General features: G+C 47.8%; 1 protein-coding gene across 1 annotated transcript in view; it reads left to right on the top strand.

The window, feature by feature from the left end:
- The window catches only part of LOC149427743 (transmembrane inner ear expressed protein-like), an 81,066-nt gene extending 62,995 nt beyond the window's left edge, over nt 1-18,071 (top strand). Inside the window, exons 3-4 of the mRNA XM_089667713.1 lie at nt 2,577-2,726; nt 17,776-18,071. Coding sequence (XP_089523839.1) covers nt 2,577-2,726; nt 17,776-17,885 — 260 coding nt within the window. The 3' untranslated portion in view covers nt 17,886-18,071. The remainder of the gene's footprint in view (nt 1-2,576; nt 2,727-17,775) is intronic.
- The last annotated feature ends 2,152 nt before the right edge of the window (nt 18,072-20,223 follow it).

Raw genomic sequence — 20,223 nt, 5'->3', positions numbered from 1 at the left:
AAGAAAAAGTATGTGAACCTCTTGGGATTACGTGGAGTTTTGCATGAATTGGGCATAAAATGTGCTCTGAACGTCATCTAAGTCACAACAATAGAAGAACACAGTCTGCTGAACATAATACTACACAAACATTAGATGTTGCCATGGTTTAATTGCACATAACATGTAAACATTCACAGTGCAGGGAGGAAAAAGTATGTGAACCTTTGGCCTTAATAACTGGTTGACCCTCCTTTGGCAGCAATAACCTCAACCAAACGTTTCCTGTAGTTGCAGATCAGACCTGCACAACGATCTGGAGTCATTTTGGACCACTCCTCTTCACAAAACTGTTTCAGTGTAGCAATATTCTTGGGATGTCTGGTGTGAATCGCTCTCTTAAGGTCATGCCACAGCATTTCAATGGGGTTGAGGTCAGGACTCTGACTGGGCCACTCCAGAAGGCGTATTCTGTGCTGTTGCAGCCATTGTTTTGTTGAATTACTTGTATGCTTTGGGTCATTGTCCTGTTGCATCACCCATCCTCTGCGGAGCTTCAGTTGGCGGACAGATGGTCGTACGTTTTCCTGCAAAATGTCTTGATAAACTCTGGAATTCATTTTCCCATCAATGACAACAATCCGTCCAGGCCCTGAGGCAGCAAAGCAGCCCCAAACCATGATGCTCCCTCCGCCATGTTTCACAGTGGGGATGAGGTTTTGATGTTGGTGTGCTGGGCCTTTTTTTCTCCACACATAGTGTTGTGTGTTCTTCCCAAACAACTCAATCTTGGTGTCATCTGTCCACAGTATATTCTGCCAGTAGTGCTGTGGAACATCCAGGTGCTCTTTTGCAAACTTCAAACGTGCTGCAATCTTCTTTTTGGCCAGCAATGGCTTCCTCCGTGGTGTCCTCCCATGTACTCCATTCTTGTTTAATGTTTTCCTTATTGTAGATGTGTCAACAAAAATGTTAGCATGTGCCAGAGATTTCTGTAGGTCTTTAGCTGACACTCTGGGATTCTTCTTTACCTCATGCAGCATTCTGCGCTGTGCTCTTGCAGTCATTTTTACAGGACGACCACGCCTAGGGAGAGTAGCAACAGTGCTAAACTTTCTCCATTTGTAGACAGTCTGTCTTACCGTGGACACATGAACATCAAGGCTCAAGGAGATACTTTTGTAACCCTTTCCAGCTTCATGCAAGTCAACAATTCTTGATCGTAGGTCTTCTGAGAGCTCTTTTCTGCGAGGCATGGTTCACATCAGACAGTGCTTCTTGAAACCAGTAAACCCAAAACAGGTGTCAGCAACACATCCAATATCATCACACTGATTGGAGTCAAGGTTGGCTCACTCCTGGCTCCAATTAGCTCTGGGAGAAGTCATTAAGCTAGGGACTCACATACTTTTTCCTCCCTGCACTGTGAATGTTTACATGTTATGTGCAATTAAACCATGGCAACATCTAATGTTTGTGTAGTATTATGTTCAGCAGACTGTGTTCTTCTATTGTGACTTAGATGACGTTCAGAGCACATTTTATGCCCAATTCATGCAAAACTCCACGTAATCCCAAGGGGTTCACATACTTTTTCTTGCAACTGTATATATATATGTGTGTGTGTATCACTACCCATTATGTAAACATTTTGCACGCCGCACCCCAATCGAAGCGATTTTCTGCTCCCGGTCTGTCGCTGTGAATCACACGACATTGAAGCAGATAACACAGAATGGGGACATCTCGCCGTGCGCTGGACACGGACTGATGGCTGCAGGCTGAATGTCCCCCTGGAGGGGGTGGGACTTTCATTGACTCGCCGCGCTCTGGTAATTTTATGGTCGATGGAATATGGGACACGTATCGGTATGTGGGACACGAATCGGTCCCGTGACTCCATCGCCCACGTCTGGGCTGCACACTTGGTTAAGTTTAAATTGGAAAGTAGAGAGATTTGGTCAGTGTGGCCCCCGGGACCCCCAGTGGTGGGAATCCGTCGTTTATCAGCGGCAGTGCGGCGTGTACAGGACGGCGGGGGATGTGACGGAGGTGGATCCCCTCCCTGGACGCCATGATTGATGCTGGAATCACTTCTGGGGCCATCAATAAACTTTATTGGGGTTTTATTTTATTAAATGATTTTTATTTTGCTGTATTCTATAATCCTAACTGTGGGAATGTGTAGGGGGGCTAATGTACCCCAATACTCACCCCCCTGGATAAGGGGGTCCTGTGTACCCCAATACTCACCCCCCTGGATAAGGGGGTCCTATGTACCCCAATACTCACTCCCCTGGATAAGGGGGTCCTATGTACCCCAATACTCACTCCCCTGGATCTCCTCAGTGTCCTCCCCCAGTGATCAGACTGTACATTGTAACTTTGTAGAAGGAGGAGGAAGCATTTCCTCCGTCTCCCCTCCCCCAGTGATCAGACTGTACATTGTACCTTTGTAGAAGGAGGAGGAGTAATTTCCTCAGTCTCCCCTCCCCCAATGATCAGACTGTGTATTGTAACTTTGTAGAAGGAGGAGGAGGCAGTAAAATAACTAATTCGCTGTTTTCTTCTCTCTCTCCCCTCCTCCCCCCGGGAAGTCATCACGCTGTGCTGCATCTTCAAATGTCGCATCCCGCGGACCAAGAAAGAGATCGAGGCGCGGTACGCGCAGCGCCAGGCCGGGAAGGAATACGCCGACAAGCTGGAGACTGTTCCGCCATTAAATGAGCTGACAGATATCCCCGGAGGTAACGTCCCGCCTGCTGACCAATCATGAACGCTCTATATGACAGTAATATACAGAGACCTGCTGTACTGGTGGCATATACAGTTGTGCTGAAAATTCTGCCCCCTCCTGGAGAGTCAAGCAACTCTGTGATAATAAATGACTTCGTATCATCGCCATCCTTCAATAAAAGACAGTTGTTTGGCACGATCGGTCAGATTCCCATCATCAATGCAAAAAATATCACCATTTCTGCCGGGGGAGGGAGACTTTTCAGCACAAATGTCTATCACACGGGCATTCAAGTGTTCAACCATCTTCCCACAACATGAAACATTGTAACAGCTCATTCTCGTAGAAGAGAAACACATTCCGATCAATCGCTTCGCTCAGGACTGGCTCCCCCTACCTATGGACATCCCGTGAGGCGGCCATTGTGGTCTGCCTCCACTCTCCATTAAAGCGGAGTTCCACCCCCCCACAACAAAAAAATTAAAAGTCAGCAGCTACAAATGCTGTGGTTGCTGACTTTTGATATTAGGGCACCTACCTGTCCAGGGATCCAGCAGTGTCCTCACCCTAAGCCGATTCTTCAATCGGCTGTCGGGTGCCGGCGCCGCCATCTTGACTAAGGGAAACTGGCAGTGAAGCCTTGCGGCTTCACAGCCGGTTTCCTACTTTCCTACTACACATGCGCAAAGCGAGCTGCTTTTTGTAAATGGACCGCAGTGGTTGCAGGTTGGGATCAAGCAGAAGTGTAGTCGAAGGACAAGCCATGGGTCAATAACAAGTGGTTGCAGGCTGGGATCAAGCAGAAGCCTAGTTGAGGACCACACCAAAGGTCAGTAACAAGTGGTTGCAGGTTGGGATCAAGCAGAAGCGTAGTCGAAGGACAAGCCATGGGTCAGTAACAAGTGGTTGCAGGTTCGGATCAAGCAGAAGCATAGTTGAGGACCATACCAAAGGTCAGTAACAAGTGGTTGCAGATTGGGATCAAGCAGAAGCGTAGTCGAAGGAAAAGCCATGGGTCAGTAACAAGTGGTTGCAGGTTCGGATCAAGCAGAAGCATAGTTGAGGACCACACCAAAGGTAAGTAACAAGTGGTTGCAGGCTGGGATCAAGCAGAAGCGTAGCTGATGAACACACCAAAGGTAAGTAACAAGTGGTTGCAGGTTGGGATCAAGCAGAAGCGTAGCTGATGAACACACTAAACGTCAATAACAAGTGGTTGCAGGTTGGGATCAAGCAGAATCATAGTTGAGGGCCACACCAAAGGTCAGCAACAAGTGGTTGCAGGTTGGGATCAAGCAGAAGTGTAGCTGAGGAACAGGCCAAAGGTCAGTAACAAGTGGTTGCATTAAAGCGGAGTTCCACCCCCCCCACAACAAAAAAATTAAAAGTCAGCAGCTACAAATGCTGTGGTTGCTGACTTTTGATATTAGGGCACCTACCTGTCCAGGGATCCAGCAGTGTCCTCACCCTGAGCCGATTCTTCAATCGGCTGTCAGGTGCCGCCACCGCCATTTTGAAGACAAGAAACTCGGTTTTGGAGAGGTTCAGTTTGGGGAAGTGGAGCGACGTCCAGTCTGGTGTGTCGCTCAGTGGGTGTGTGATTCGGGCAGAGACTGAGGGAGTGAGGTGGGGGGTTGAGAGGGGTTGGGCTCCGTTTCCGCCACCCCCCTCTGCCAATCCCTCCACTGGCCTCCACTCAGTGTCCTCCACCCCCCTCTGCCAATCCCTCCACTGGCCTCCACTCAGTGTCCTCCACCCCCCTCTGCCAATCCCTCCACTCAGTGTCCTCCACCCCCCTCTGCCAATCCCTCCACTGGCTTCCGATTGTGCAACGGATCAAATTCAAAATCCTAACGCTGACGTACAAAGCCGTCCACCATACTGCCCCGAACTACATCACTGACCTAATATCCAAGTACCACCCAACACGCACACTCCGCTCCTCACAAGACCTCCTTCTCTCTAGTTCCCTGGTCTCCTCCTTCCATGCCCGCCTCCAGGACTTCTCCAGCGTGTCACCCATCCTCTGGAACTCCCTGCCCCAACCCATCACATTATCACCTACTCTCCTCTCCTTTAGGCGCACCCTGAAAACCCATCTCTTCAGGGAAGCCTACCCCCCCCCTGCTAACTTGCCGACCTCCTCCACTCTTCCTACCACCCCATCCCCCACAGCTATCTCTTCCTGTGTCACCATCCCCTCCCTCCTAGATTGTAAGCTCCAAGGAGCAGGGCCCTCAATCCCCTCATGTTTTGCATTGTATTGGTATTGTTCTGTCACATGTTCTGTCCCCCTTTGTAATGTACAGCGCTGAGCCAACTATCGGCGCTTTATAAATACTGTATAATAATAATAATAATTAAGGGAAACTGGCAGTGAAGCCTTGCAGCTTCACAGCCGGTTTCCTACTTTCCTACTACACATGCGCAAAGCGAGCTGCTTTTTGTAAATGGACCGCAGTGATTGCAGGTTGGGATCAAGCAGAAGCGTAGTCGAAGGACCACACCAAAGGTCCGTAACAAGTGGTTGCAGATTGGGATCAAGCAGAAGCGTAGCTGAGGAACACACCAAAGATCAGTAACGAGCTGCAGCGGAGATAACAACGGGCGTGACAAGAGTGAGATATTGGCTGGGGAGAGCACAGTAATCTGGTAAACAGGAAGTGCAGAGGCATTGGTAAAATCGAAAGTTCATGGGAGGAGCAAAGAGTTCAAGGTTCAAAAGAATCAAGGTTCAAGGTAATATCATTCAAGAAATTGTCCGAGGAGCTGTCCAGCATCTCAGGTGGCTCAGCAAGAAGAGATGTCACCAGCTGCAGCAGAGGTTGCAGGTTCAGATCTGGGTCCTGACACCCGGTCAAGTAGCTGCTAACACAACGAGGTTATTTTTTATTTTTGCCTCTTCTGCATTTTTTTTTTTGTTTTGGGTATTTTGTGCTTGTTTCGGGTTTATATCTGCTGTAAGAGTAGAGTTTTCCTTGAAATTTCGTAAAAGAGACGACATTCTCAACGATAACAGACGATCTCAGCCAAGGGCCACAAATTCTATGAAATATTAATGTGCGTGTTCGAAGGTTCATCGTATTCGAATGTGTTTATGGCTCCCAATGGACCACTTTCACCATCGAAAGGCATTGTGACTGATTCCAGATGTCACGCTTCGCCACGTGGCCTTTGTGCGCCATTGTCCTCTGCCGAACACGGAACGTTGTCCTCTGTCGAACGCGGAACGTTGTCCTCTGCCGAACGCGGAACGTTGTCCTCTGCCAAACGCGGAACGTTGTCCTCTGCCGAACGCGGAACGTTGTCCTCTGCCGAACGCGGAACGTTGTCCTCTGCCGAACACGGAACGTTGTCCTCTGCCGAACACGGAACGTTGTCCTCTGCCAAACACGGAATGTTGTCCTCTGCCGAACACGGAACGTTGTCCTAGAGCTGCAGATCTGTGGGAACGCGGCTTTGTTGGCGCACGTAATTCATATCTGTGCAACACAAATGTAGCAGCTGAGAGGTAATAAAGGATGAATTCCTATGTTCTGTAGATGTGTGGGAGGATTCTGGCTGAAAGAATTGCCCAAAAAGTTGGCTCTGATGACACCTAGTCCAGTCTTCTGCCACCGGCCAATCCCATCCACCAAGTATTCTAATATAAAGGGCACCTGTAGTAGATATAAAATGGATATTTTCTGGAAGAAGACTTCAATGTCTTTCTCAACATCTTAGAACGGCCTTTGTAAGCCAAGGATCCTCCAGAGGTTGCTGAGGGTTCTTAGAGCCGTGAGTAGTGGTGGATCCATCTCCTGGCTGATGGCGCCTGTAAAGTTCCGGAACGAACAGAGTGTTGGTGGAGCCGCCCGACAGGACAGAGCGTGCAGAGAAAAGCTGCTGAGCTTCTCTCTTCTGTTTGCTGTCTGTAGGTGGGGCATTCGTCTAACTGACCCCCAATGTAAGGGACATTCTTCCCACTGACCCCCCAATGTAAGGGACATTCTTCCCACCGACCCCCAATGTAAGGGACATTCTTCCCACCGACCCCCAATGTAAGGGACATTCTTCCCACTGACCCCCAATGTAAGGGACATTCTTCCCACTGATCCCCAATGTAAGGGAAATTCTTCCCACTGACCACCAATGTAAGGGACATTCTTCCCACTGACCCCCAATGTAAGGGACATTCTTCCCACTGATCCCCAATGTAAGGGACATTCTTCCCACTGACCCCCAATGTAAGGGGCATTCGTCTAACTGACCCCCAATGTAAGGGACATTCTTCCCAGTGACCACCAATGCAAGGGACATTCTTCCCACTGACCACCAATGTAAGGACATTCTTCCCACCGACCACCAATGTAAGGGACATTCTTGCCACTGACCCCCAATGTAAGGGACATTCTTCCCACCGACCACCAATGTAAGGGACATTCTTCCCACTGACCCCCAATGTAAGGGACATTCTTCCCACTGACCCCCGATGTAAGGGACATTCTTCCCACTGACCCCCAATGTAAGGGACATTCTTCCCACTGATCCCCAATGTAAGGGAAATTCTTCCCACTGACCACCAATGTAAGGGACATTCTTCCCACTGACCCCCAATGTAAGGGACATTCTTCCCACTGATCCCCAATGTAAGGGACATTCTTCCCACTGACCCCCAATGTAAGGGGCATTCGTCTAACTGACCCCCAATGTAAGGGACATTCTTCCCAGTGACCACCAATGCAAGGGACATTCTTCCCACTGACCACCAATGTAAGGACATTCTTCCCACCGACCACCAATGTAAGGGACATTCTTGCCACTGACCCCCAATGTAAGGGACATTCTTCCCACCGACCACCAATGTAAGGGACATTCTTTCCACTGACCCCCAATGTAAGGGACATTCTTCCCACTGACCCCCGATGTAAGGGACATTCTTCCCACTGACCCCCAATGTAAGGGACATTCTTCCCACCGACCCCCAATGTAAGGGACATTCTTCCCACTGACCCCCAATGTAAGGGGCATTCTTCCCACTGATCACCAATGTAAGGGACATTCTTCCCAATGACTCCAAATGTAAGGGACATTCTTCCCTCTGACACCCAATGTAAGGGACATTCTTCCCCCTGACCACCAATGTAAGGGACATTCTTCCCACTGACCACCAATGTAAGGGACATTCTTCCCAATGACTCCAAATGTAAGGGACATTCTTCCCTCTGACACCCAATGTAAGGGACATTCTTCCCCCTGACCCCCAATGTAAGGGACGTTCTTCCCACTGATCACCAATGTAAGGGACGTTCTTCCCACTGACCACCAATGTAAGGGACATTCTTCCCACTGACCCCCAATGTAAGGGACATTCTTCCCACTGACCACCAATGTAAGGGACATTCTTCCCACTGACCACCAATGTAAGGGACATTCTTCCCACTGACCCCCAATGTAAGGGACCTTCTTCCCACTGATCACCAATGTAAGGGACGTTCTTCCCACTGACCCCCAATGTAAGGGACGTTCTTCCCACTGACCACCAATGTAAGGGACGTTCTTCCCACTGACCCCCAATGTAAGGGACATTCTTCCCACTGACCCCCAATGTAAGGGACATTCTTCCCACTGACCCCCAATGTAAGGGACATTCTTCCCACTGACCCCCAATGTAAGGGACATTCTTCCCACTGACCCCCAATGTAAGGGACATTCTTCCCACTGATCCCCAATGTAAGGGACATTCTTCCCACTGACCCCCAATGTAAGGGACATTCTTCCCAATGACTCCAAATGTAAGGGACATTCTTCCCTCTGACACCCAATGTAAGGGACATTCTTCCCACTGACCCCCAATGTAAGGGACATTCTTCCCACTGACCCCCAATGTAAGGGGCATTCTTCCCGCTGACCACCAATGTAAGGGACATTCTTCCCACTGATCACCAATGTAAGGGACATTCTTCCCACTGACCCCCAATGTAAGGGACATTCTTCCCACTGACCCCCAATGTAAGGGACATTCTTCCCACTGATCCCCAATGTAAGGGACATTCTTCCCACTGACCACCAATGTAAGGGACATTCTTCCCACTGACCCCCAATGTAAGGGACATTCTTCCCACTGATCCCCAATGTAAGGGACATTCTTCCCACTGACCACCAATGTAAGGGACATTCTTCCCACTGACCCCCAATGTAAGGGACATTCTTCCCACTGATCCCCAATGTAAGGGACATTCTTCCCGCTGACCCCCAATGTAAGGGACATTCTTCCCACTGACCCCCAATGTAAGGGACATTCTTCCCACTGATCCCCAATGTAAGGGACATTCTTCCCACTGACCACCAATGTAAGGGACATTCTCCCCACTGACCCCCAATGTAAGGGACGTTCTTCCCACTGACCCCCAATGTAAGGGACGTTCTTCCCACTGACCACCAATGTAAGGGACGTTCTTCCCACTGACCCCCAATGTAAGGGACATTCTTCCCACTGACCCCCAATGTAAGGGACATTCTTCCCACTGATCACCAATGTAAGGGACATTCTTCCCACTGACCCCCAATGTAAGGGACATTCTTCCCACTGACCCCCCAATGTAAGGGACATTCTTCCCACTGACCTCCAATGTAAGGGACATTCTTCCCACTGACCCCCAATGTAAGAGACATTCTTCCCACTGATCACCAATGTAAGGGACATTCTTCCCACTGACCACCAATGTAAGGGACATTCTTCCCACTGACCCCCAATGTAAGGGACATTCTTCCCACTGACCACCAATGTAAGGGACATTCTTCCCACTGACCACCAATGTAAGGGACATTCTTCCCACTGACCCCCAATGTAAGGGGCATTCTTCCCACTGACCCCCAATGTAAGGGACATTCCTCCCACTGACCCCCAATGTAAGGGACATTCTTCCCACTGACCCCCAATGTAAGGGACATTCTTCCCACTGACCCCCAATGTAAGGGACATTCTTCCCACTGACCTCCAATGTAAGGGACATTCTTCCCACTGACCTCCAATGTAAGGGACATTCTTCCCACTGACCACCAATGTAAGGGACATTCTTCCCACTGACCCCCAATGTAAGGGACATTCTTCCCACTGACCCCCAATGTAAGGGACATTCTTCCCACTGACCACCAATGTAAGGGGCATTCTTCCCACTGACCCCCAATGTAAGGGGCATTCTTCCCACTGACCCCCAATGTAAGGGACATTCTTCCCACTGACCCCCAATGTAAGGGACATTCTTCCCACTGACCCCCAATGTAAGGGACATTCTTCCCACTGACCCCCAATGTAAGGGACATTCTTCCCACTGACCCCCAATGTAAGGGACATTCTTCCCACTGACCCCAATGTAAGGGACATTCTTCCCACCGACCCCCAATGTAAGGGACATTCTTCCCACCGACCCCCAATGTAAGGGACATTCTTCCCACCGACCCCCAATGTAAGGGACATTCTTCCCACCGACCCCCAATGTAAGGGGCATTCTTCCCACCGACCCCCAATGTAAGGGACATTCTTCCCACCGACCCCCAATGTAAGGGACATTCTTCCCACTGACCCCCCAATGTAAGGGACATTCTTCCCACTGACCCCCAATGTAAGGGACATTCTTCCCACTGACCCCCAATGTAAGGGACATTCTTCCCACTGACCCCCAATGTAAGGGACATTCTTCCCACTGACCTCCAATGTAAGGGACGTTCTTCCCACTGACCCCCAATGTAAGGGACGTTCTTCCCACTGACCCCCAATGTAAGGGACGTTCTTCCCACTGACCACCAATGTAAGGGACGTTCTTCCCACTGACCCCCAATGTAAGGGACATTCTTCCCACTGACCCCCAATGTAAGGGACATTCTTCCCACTGATCACCAATGTAAGGGACATTCTTCCCACTGACCCCCAATGTAAGGGACATTCTTCCCACTGACCCCCCAATGTAAGGGACATTCTTCCCACTGACCTCCAATGTAAGGGACATTCTTCCCACTGACCCCCAATGTAAGAGACATTCTTCCCACTGATCACCAATGTAAGGGACATTCTTCCCACTGACCACCAATGTAAGGGACATTCTTCCCACTGACCCCCAATGTAAGGGACATTCTTCCCACTGACCACCAATGTAAGGGACATTCTTCCCACTGACCACCAATGTAAGGGACATTCTTCCCACTGACCCCCAATGTAAGGGGCATTCTTCCCACTGACCCCCAATGTAAGGGACATTCCTCCCACTGACCCCCAATGTAAGGGACATTCTTCCCACTGACCCCCAATGTAAGGGACATTCTTCCCACTGACCCCCAATGTAAGGGACATTCTTCCCACTGACCTCCAATGTAAGGGACATTCTTCCCACTGACCTCCAATGTAAGGGACATTCTTCCCACTGACCACCAATGTAAGGGACATTCTTCCCACTGACCCCCAATGTAAGGGACATTCTTCCCACTGACCCCCAATGTAAGGGACATTCTTCCCACTGACCACCAATGTAAGGGGCATTCTTCCCACTGACCCCCAATGTAAGGGGCATTCTTCCCACTGACCCCCAATGTAAGGGACATTCTTCCCACTGACCCCCAATGTAAGGGACATTCTTCCCACTGACCCCCAATGTAAGGGACATTCTTCCCACTGACCCCCAATGTAAGGGACATTCTTCCCACTGACCCCCAATGTAAGGGACATTCTTCCCACTGACCCCAATGTAAGGGACATTCTTCCCACCGACCCCCAATGTAAGGGACATTCTTCCCACCGACCCCCAATGTAAGGGACATTCTTCCCACCGACCCCCAATGTAAGGGACATTCTTCCCACCGACCCCCAATGTAAGGGGCATTCTTCCCACCGACCCCCAATGTAAGGGACATTCTTCCCACTGACCCCCCAATGTAAGGGACATTCTTCCCACTGACCCCCAATGTAAGGGACATTCTTCCCACTGACCCCCAATGTAAGGGACATTCTTCCCACTGACCCCCAATGTAAGGGACATTCTTCCCACTGACCCCCAATGTAAGGGACATTCTTCCCACTGACCTCCAATGTAAGGGACGTTCTTCCCACTGACCCCCAATGTAAGGGACGTTCTTCCCACTGACCCCCAATGTAAGGGACGTTCTTCCCACTGACCACCAATGTAAGGGACATTCTTCCCACTGACCTTCAATGTAAGGGACATTCTTCCCACTGACCACCAATGTAAGGGACATTCTTCCCACTGACCCCCAATGTAAGGGACATTCTTCCCATTGACCACCAGTAATAAGGGGCCCTTTTTTCCTATTGACCACCAATGTGGTTTGACTGAAGTACAATAATCCGGAGTTATAGTACTTTTTTTCTCAGTAGTTCCCCGGGACCCCCCCATTATTTCGAGGGTTCTTTCATGGTAAGAAGGTGGAGAATGATGGCCTCACACAACTGGTGGTCATCCCGCAGCCGTTGAGTGAAGACATTCCTCAGGCCGCCTTCTAGCATTTCAATAGTTTTGTTGTTTTCTTTCCAACCATCCTATTTATTTCTGCTCTCTCCATCTCTCTTTTGTTTTTTTTTTTTATTTGCATCCAATCAGAGCTCTGCTGAGACAAAAATATTATGAAAGCCATTAAATTTGTCCTTCAGTGAATGTCTACTGAACAACAGAATGCGGAACAAAGTGACCGTCTAACTGCTAAAAATAAATTTTGCATAGTCACCCGGCGCAACGCTCCGAATGAGCCGATGGGCTCCGGGGAGGCATTTAATGCAAGACAAAGGCGCTTCTCCCTCCGGAACGCATTAAACACAAAACAAACCGCCTGCTGCACGGAACACGCTGGGTGGGAGTCACTCGTTTCTGCATCAAACACAAATAACAACAAGTTAAAGCCCAACTCCAGATAAAGCCTTTGGATGGAAGGCTCAAAAATTGGACCTTTGTCAAGAGAATATTGTTCTATCGCCTTTTTGGGATTTTTTCTTCTGAGATATATATATATAAATGCACTCACCGGCCACTTTATGAGGTCCCCCTTGCTCGTCCCGGGTTGGACCCCCTTTTGCCTTCATTTTTGGTGGCCTGGATCCAACAAGGTGTCGGAAACGTTCCTCAGAGATATATTGTTGCTGGAGGGTATCTATTTTTGCATGGCAATCTATTGTTGCTGAAAGGGATCTACTGTTGAGGGAGGGGTCTATTGTTCCAGGTGCTGAAGAGTCTATTGATGGGGGCTGCTGTGAAATCTGTTGTTGCTGCCAGGGGTCTATTGTTGCTGGGGGGTTATATTGTTCAGGGGTCTATTGTTGCTGGGGGGTTATATTGTTCAGGGGTCTATTGTTGCTGGGGGGTTATATTGTTTAGGGGTCTATTGTTGCTGGGGGGTTATATTGTTTAGGGGTCTATTGTTGCTGGGGGGTTATATTGTTCAGGGGTCTATTGTTGCTGGGGGGAGGTTATATTGTTCAGGGGTCTTGTCAGGGCTCCCGGGTATGACCAGAGGTATGTGACTGACGCAGGGAAACGCAGACTTCAGATATGTTATAAACAATATAATTTATTAACACTAACAATACAAACATAAACGCAGTGCAATACTAAAACATAATACAGTGCAAACAAACCAAACCAACCACCCACAGATAACAGTACATACAATGCAAGCGTCGTCAGGCAGGCCGGGTCAATATCAATCGGGCAGGTAGGTACAGGGGGAGCAAGCGGAGAATGGTCGGGGTCACAGGCCAGGTTCAGCAGGTAGCGGGCAGCGCGGTACAGAGGGTCAGGCAGAGGGGTGGTCAGGGTCACAAGCCAGGGATCAGAACAGGAGAAGTCAGCAGAGGTCAGAATCAAGCAGGGTCAGCAACAAGACAGGAACAGGAACAGGAACGCAGGTTTACAAGATACAGGGCCCAGGAAAAACACAACACCAAGGCAGTCTTCAGGTCTGAATGTCCCTTAAATACACCAGTATAATCAGTTCCAGGTGTTTGACTGGCTGCAAGGTTGAGTCTCTGATTGCTGGGAGCATCCGCTGGCCAGCCCTGGTACTGCAGCTCACAAGGCAGGTGAGTCCCACTATTGCTGGCCAGTCCATTCCTGACAGTACCCCCCCCTCAAGGAGCAGCCTCAGGACGCTCCAAACAGTCCTAGCTGTGCAAAATGTTCCACCGCCCGGGTCTGGTAACTGGCGGGATATCAAAGACTGGCACACCGGGCAGGACTCCGGGCAGCGGTACACCGGGCAGGGGCACCCCGGGCAGAGGCACATCGGGCTGGACTCCGGGCAGAGGCACATCGGGCTGGACTCTGGGCAGAGGCACATTGGGCTGGACTTCGGGCAGAGGCACATTGGGCTGGACTCCGGGCAGAGGCACATCGGGCTGGACTCTGGGCAGAGGCACATCGGGCTGGACTCCGGGCAGAGGCACATCGGGCTGGACTCCGGGCAGAGGCACATCGGATTACCAGGCGAAGCAGCAGGCAGCGGGCCACCAGGCGGAGCAGCAGGCACCGGGCCCCCAGGCGGGGCGACAGGCACCGGGCCCCCTGGCGGGGCGACAGGCACCGGGACCCCCGGCGGGGCGACAGGCATTGGGCCCCCAAGCGGAGCGGCGGGCGCCGGGCCCCCAGGAGGGGCGACAGGCATTGGGCCCCCAGGCGGGGCGACAGGCATCGGGCCCCCCGGCGGGGCGACAGGCATCGGGCCCCCCGGCGGGGCGACAGGCATCGGGCCCCCAAGCGGAGCGGCGGGCGCCGGGCCCCCAGGAGGGGCGACAGGCATCGGGCCCCCAGGAGGGGCGACAGGCATCGGGCCCCCAGGAGGGGTGACAGGCTTCGGGCCCCCAGGCGGGGCGACAGGCAATCGGGCCCCCGAGCGGAGCGGCGGGCGCCGGACCCCCAGGCGGAGCGACAGGTCTCGGGCCCCCAGGCAGAGCGGCGGGCGCCGGACCCCCAGGCGGAGCGACAGGTCTCGGGCCCCCAGGCGGAGCGCCGGGCACCGGATCCCCAGGCGGAGCGACAGGTCTCGGGCCCCCAGGCGGAGTGGCGGGCGCCGGACCCCCAGGCGGAGCGACAGGTCTCAGGCCCCCAGGCGGAGCGACAGGTCTCAGGCCCCCAGGTGGAGCGGTGGGCACCGAGTCACCAGGCACGACAGTGGGCTCCGAGTCAACTGGCGGAACAGCGGGCACCGAGTCGTCTGGCAAGACTGCGGGCACCGGATCAGGTACCGGATCATCTGGATCAACAGCGGGCATCGAGTCAACTGGCCTAATAGGATCGTCAGGCTGGATTAGTTCATCATGCTGAGTAGAGGATTCAGGCTGAAGAGAGGCATCAGGCTGAGTAGAGGATTCAGGCTGAAGAGAGGCATCCGGCTGAAGAGAGGCATCAGGCTGAAGACAGGCACCAGGCTGAACCACGGAAGGCAGGCTCACCGGTTTGGATACTGGCAGGATGGTATTGGTTGGAAAGAATTTTCGCTTTTTTTCTGGTTTTAACTACTGGAGCACTGCAAGTAAACGCAGGTCTGCAAACGAATGGAGCAGCTGGAGACAGAGAAGAACTGGAGGATGGAACAGGAGAGGGAGCAGTTGCTACAGAGGGCTTTTTTACAGGGTTAAAGGCAGGATAGGTGCAGCGAGTGGGAACAGGGGACTGACATGCGGTAGATAGCCAAGTATACTGAGCTGTAACTGGAGGAGCTGGTGGGAATACAGGAGTAGAGTTAGAAGCAGGACTGGGTCTTTGTAAGCTGACTGAGGCTGGGTGCAACAAGTCTGTCCATGTCTGCAGTATGGGTTGAACAAAGCTCAGCTTACACAAAGCCTGTCTGGTCAATGACTGCACTGCGTTTATACAATCTCTCAGTGTCTGTGGTGAACATGTGGAATAACGCTCCAGAAAGTAACCCACATCATCCTCTAATAACCACACCAGGGACTCTACCTGGTCTGCACTAAATGGTGGCAAAAATTCATCCCTGCATTCGGGGGAACCAGATGAAACCAACTCAGCACAAACCTCAATCAAAGGCTGCACCTCAGAGAACTCTGTGCCCTGATCTACTAGAACATGAGCGAGCCGTATACATTCTAGCAGTTCATCCCGGGGATACTCCCTCAGAGTCTGATAAGCATACTCCCTGTCATCAAAAACCAGCAGCGACAAATACACAACCTCATCAAGATCCATCCTTCCCAGCAACAAGCCAAGATGGCTTCCCTGTGCAGCCACTTCTGGTCAGGATTGGCCTTGGTGTAATGTCAGGGCTTCGGGGTGTGACCAGAGGTGTGTGACTGACGCAGGGAAACGCAGACCTCAGATATGTTATAAACAATATAATTTACTAACACTAACAATACAAACATAAACGCAGTGCAATACTAAAACATAATACGGTGCAAACAAACCAACCCAACCACCCACAGATAACAGAACATACAGTGCAAGCGTCGTCAGGCAGGCCGGGTCAATATCAATCGGGCAGGTAGGTACAGGGGGAGCAAGCGGAGAATGGTCGGGGTCACAGGCCAGGTTCAGCAGGTAGCAGGCAGCATGGTACAGAGGGTCAGGCAGAGGAGAATGGTCAAACAAGCCAGGGATCAGAACAGGAGAAGTCAGCAGAGGTCAGGATCAAGCCGGGTCAGGAACAGGACCGCAGGTTTACAAGATACAGGGCCCAGGAAGAACACAACACCAAGGCAGAGTCTGCAGGTCTGAATGTCCCTTAAATACACCAGTATAATTAGTTCCAGGTGTTTGACTGGCTGCAAGGTTGAGTCTCTGATTGCTGGGAGCACCCGCTGGCCAGCCCTGGTACTGCAGCTCATAAGGCAGCTGAGTCCCACTATTGCTGGCCAGTCCATTCCTGACAGGTCTATTGTTGCTGAGGGGGGATCCTTGTTCTCATGAACAAATTCAATACAAATGACATAGCACCACAAAATGATACTTGGCTCTGTGTTCTCTAAAAGGGGCGGTACCGGGAGGTGGGTAGGGGGGCGGAGACAGTAAGTGACCCAGAAGGCGGAGTTCCTGCACCTATTCTATGCCCCTGATTGGGTGGCATGCTCTCTATTGGTCCTCGTAACCTTTGTAATGGAGACAGAAAGTGATGGGAAATCCCACATACAACAGTAAGTACCAGGGACGGCACTGCCCGAGGGCCTGGGTTCAGTAGGGGGCCCCATGAGATGCCCCTAGTACCTTTCATAGGCTTTTTGGGTGTGGTTTGAACGTGGGTGAGGACACAGGGGCCCCATGATCCCCTATTGCCCGGGGGCCCCATGAGATGCCCCTAGTACCTTTCATAGGCTTTTTTTGGGAGTGGTTTGAGCGTGGGCGAGGACACAGGGGCCCCATGATCCCCTATTTCCCGGGGGCCCCATGAGTCCGCCCCTGGTAAGTACAGGGGAATCTTCCGGTGGGGACACCCGTGTCATCTCACTTTCTGGAGAATTTCCATCACTTCCTGTTGCATCTCCAGGACAGGAAATAATGGGAAATCTCCCCAACAGATGGTGAGGGTTCCGGGGGCGGTTCCAGTCATTCCAGTCAAACTGGTGCCGGACCACAAGTCCCATGAGGCATTGCAAGATTGAAAGCTACAAGCGTGACTCCCAGAGGCAGAGGCATGGTGGGACTTGTAGTTTGGCAACATCTGGAGAGCCACCATTTTGACACCCCTGTCCTATACGATATCCAAAGCTAAAAAAACAAAAAATCTCCTCAATACATACATTTGAATTCGTTTTTGTGAGCCAAGAGGTCCCAGAGGGCCAAGAGGTCCCAGAGGGCCCCCCGGCTCAGTCGACTTGAGTCTTCCCCATCCTTTAATACATCTAGAAGAGTCAATGGTAGAACTTCCAAACCACGAGGTCTTGGTTCTCCTTGAACCCCCATCTCCACCAACGTAGCCACTGAATGTCTTTTGTAGGAAAATCAGGTCCTCCTTGAACCCTGCCGCTGTGATCTTCTCTGTCCTCCTTGAACCCTGCCGCTGTGATCTTCTCTGTCTTCCTCCTGTTGACTCTCTATCTCTTCCCTGCTCTCTCGTCTTTCCAGGTTCCTCCAACAGTCTGCAGACCCTCTCTGGTCAGATCCAGTCCCGGGCGCCCAGAGTTCTTCCCGTCGTCAAAGAGGAAGATGAGATGGTCCTCCAAGGGAACCAGTGACACCTTCTCTCCTTCCCTTTCCGGACTCCTTCAGTCTCCTTTCCGATCTTTTATTTCTGTGATGATTTTGTTGGTGCCAAATCTTATTTTTTTTTTTTGTGTTTCAAAGAACGAATTTTGATGTAAACGCCGAACCTATTTGTATGTCTGGTCACGTATAAAGATCCGGATGGTGATTTGAGAATATATCGCTGCGCCTTTTTATTTATTTTTTTTAAGCCAAGGAAACCATTTTAACATAGGTGTTGTAGCTCTGGCTGGCCTGGCTGTTGGGTCCCGGGTTCCATTCCCTGATGGCAGCAGGCAAATTAATTTCACGGTCATTCAATTCGAAGATCACGCCTTGAATGCCTTTTTGCAGTTTATTTGCTGAAAGAACTAGGACACCCACATGGAAGAAAAATATATTTTAAAAATATTCTTCCCAAATATATTGACATACATATGAAATACTACAATTTTGGCCGTATTCAATATATTTCAGAAAATATTTTTAAATAAATAAATTCATATTAAATAAATAAATATATATATACTGTATGTCTTTAAAAATACAAATCTACATTTATAGAATGCATTTACAAATAAATTTATATATATTCATATATACATACATACACACACACTGCATGTTGAAATGCATTTTTTATAAATTACAAAATATATGAAAAATATTTTTAAAAATATCTATTTTTTAATTATAATCTTCAGATTTTTTTTTTAACATCTAGAAAAGTCATTTTAACATATATTTTTACATATATTTGTAAAGGCATTCCAAAATGTATTTAAATATATGTACCATAATACTGTGCATACAAAGGAATACACCGACATGGAAGAAAAATATATTGAAAATATATTAAAAAATATTTTTCTTAAATATATTGGCATATAATTGAAATGCTACAATTTTGGGCACATTCAATATATTTCAAAATATATTTTAATAAATAAATTAATATTAAATAAATATATATATACTGTATGTCTTTAAAAATACAAATCTACATTTCTAGAATGAATTTACAAATACATTTTTATATATATATATATATACATACATACATACACACACACTGTATGTTGAAATGCATTTTTTATAAATTACAAAATATATGAAAAATATTTTTAAAAATATCTATTTTTTAAATATAATCTTCAGATTTTTTTTTAACATATAAAAAAGTCATTTTAACATATATTTTTACATATATTTGTAAAGGCATTCCAAAATGTATTTAAATATATTTACCATAATACTGTGCATACAAAGGAATACACTGACATGGAAGAAAAATATATTTAAAAAATATTTTTCTTAAATATATTGGCATATAATTGAAATGCTACAATTTTGGCCGTATTCAATATATTTCAAAATATATTTTAATAAATAAATTAATATTAAATAAATATATATATATACTGTATGTCTTTAAAAATACAAATCTACATTTCTAGAATGCATTTACAAATAAATTTATATATATATATATATATATATATATATATATATATACATACATACATACACACACACTGCATGTTGAAATGCATTTTTTATAAATTACAAAATATATGAAAAATATTTTTAAAAATATCTATTTTTTAATTATAATCTTCAGATTTTTTTTTTAACATCTAGAAAAGTCATTTTAACATATATTTTTACATATATTTGTAAAGGCATTCCAAAATGTATTTAAATATATGTACCATAATACTGTGCATACAAAGGAATACACCGACATGGAAGAAAAATATATTGAAAATATATTAAAAAATATTTTTCTTAAATATATTGGCATATAATTGAAATGCTACAATTTTGGGCACATTCAATATATTTCAAAATATATTTTAATAAATAAATTAATATTAAATAAATATATATATACTGTATGTCTTTAAAAATACAAATCTACATTTCTAGAATGAATTTACAAATAAATTTTTATATATATATATATATATATATATATATATATATATATATATACATACATACATACACACACACTGTATGTTGAAAAACATTTTTTATAAATTACAAAATATATCAAAAATATTTTTAAAAATATCTATTTTTTAAATATAATCTTCAGATTTTTTTTTAACATATAAAAAAGTCATTTTAACATATATTTTTACATATATTTGTAAAGACATTCCAAAATGTATTTAAATATATTTACCATAATACTGTGCATACAAAGGAATACACTGACATGGAAGAAAAATATATTTAAAAAATATTTTTCTTAAATATATTGGCATATAATTGAAATGCTACAATTTTGGCCGTATTCAATATATTTCAAAATATATTTTAATA

The sequence above is a fragment of the Staurois parvus genome, unplaced genomic scaffold (assembly GCF_062004578.1).
Source record: "Staurois parvus isolate SC_StPar_1 unplaced genomic scaffold, SC_StPar_1.0 ptg003527l, whole genome shotgun sequence".
Classification (NCBI taxonomy): Eukaryota; Metazoa; Chordata; class Amphibia; order Anura; family Ranidae; genus Staurois; species Staurois parvus.
This window is presented reverse-complemented; position numbering and strand designations above follow the sequence as displayed.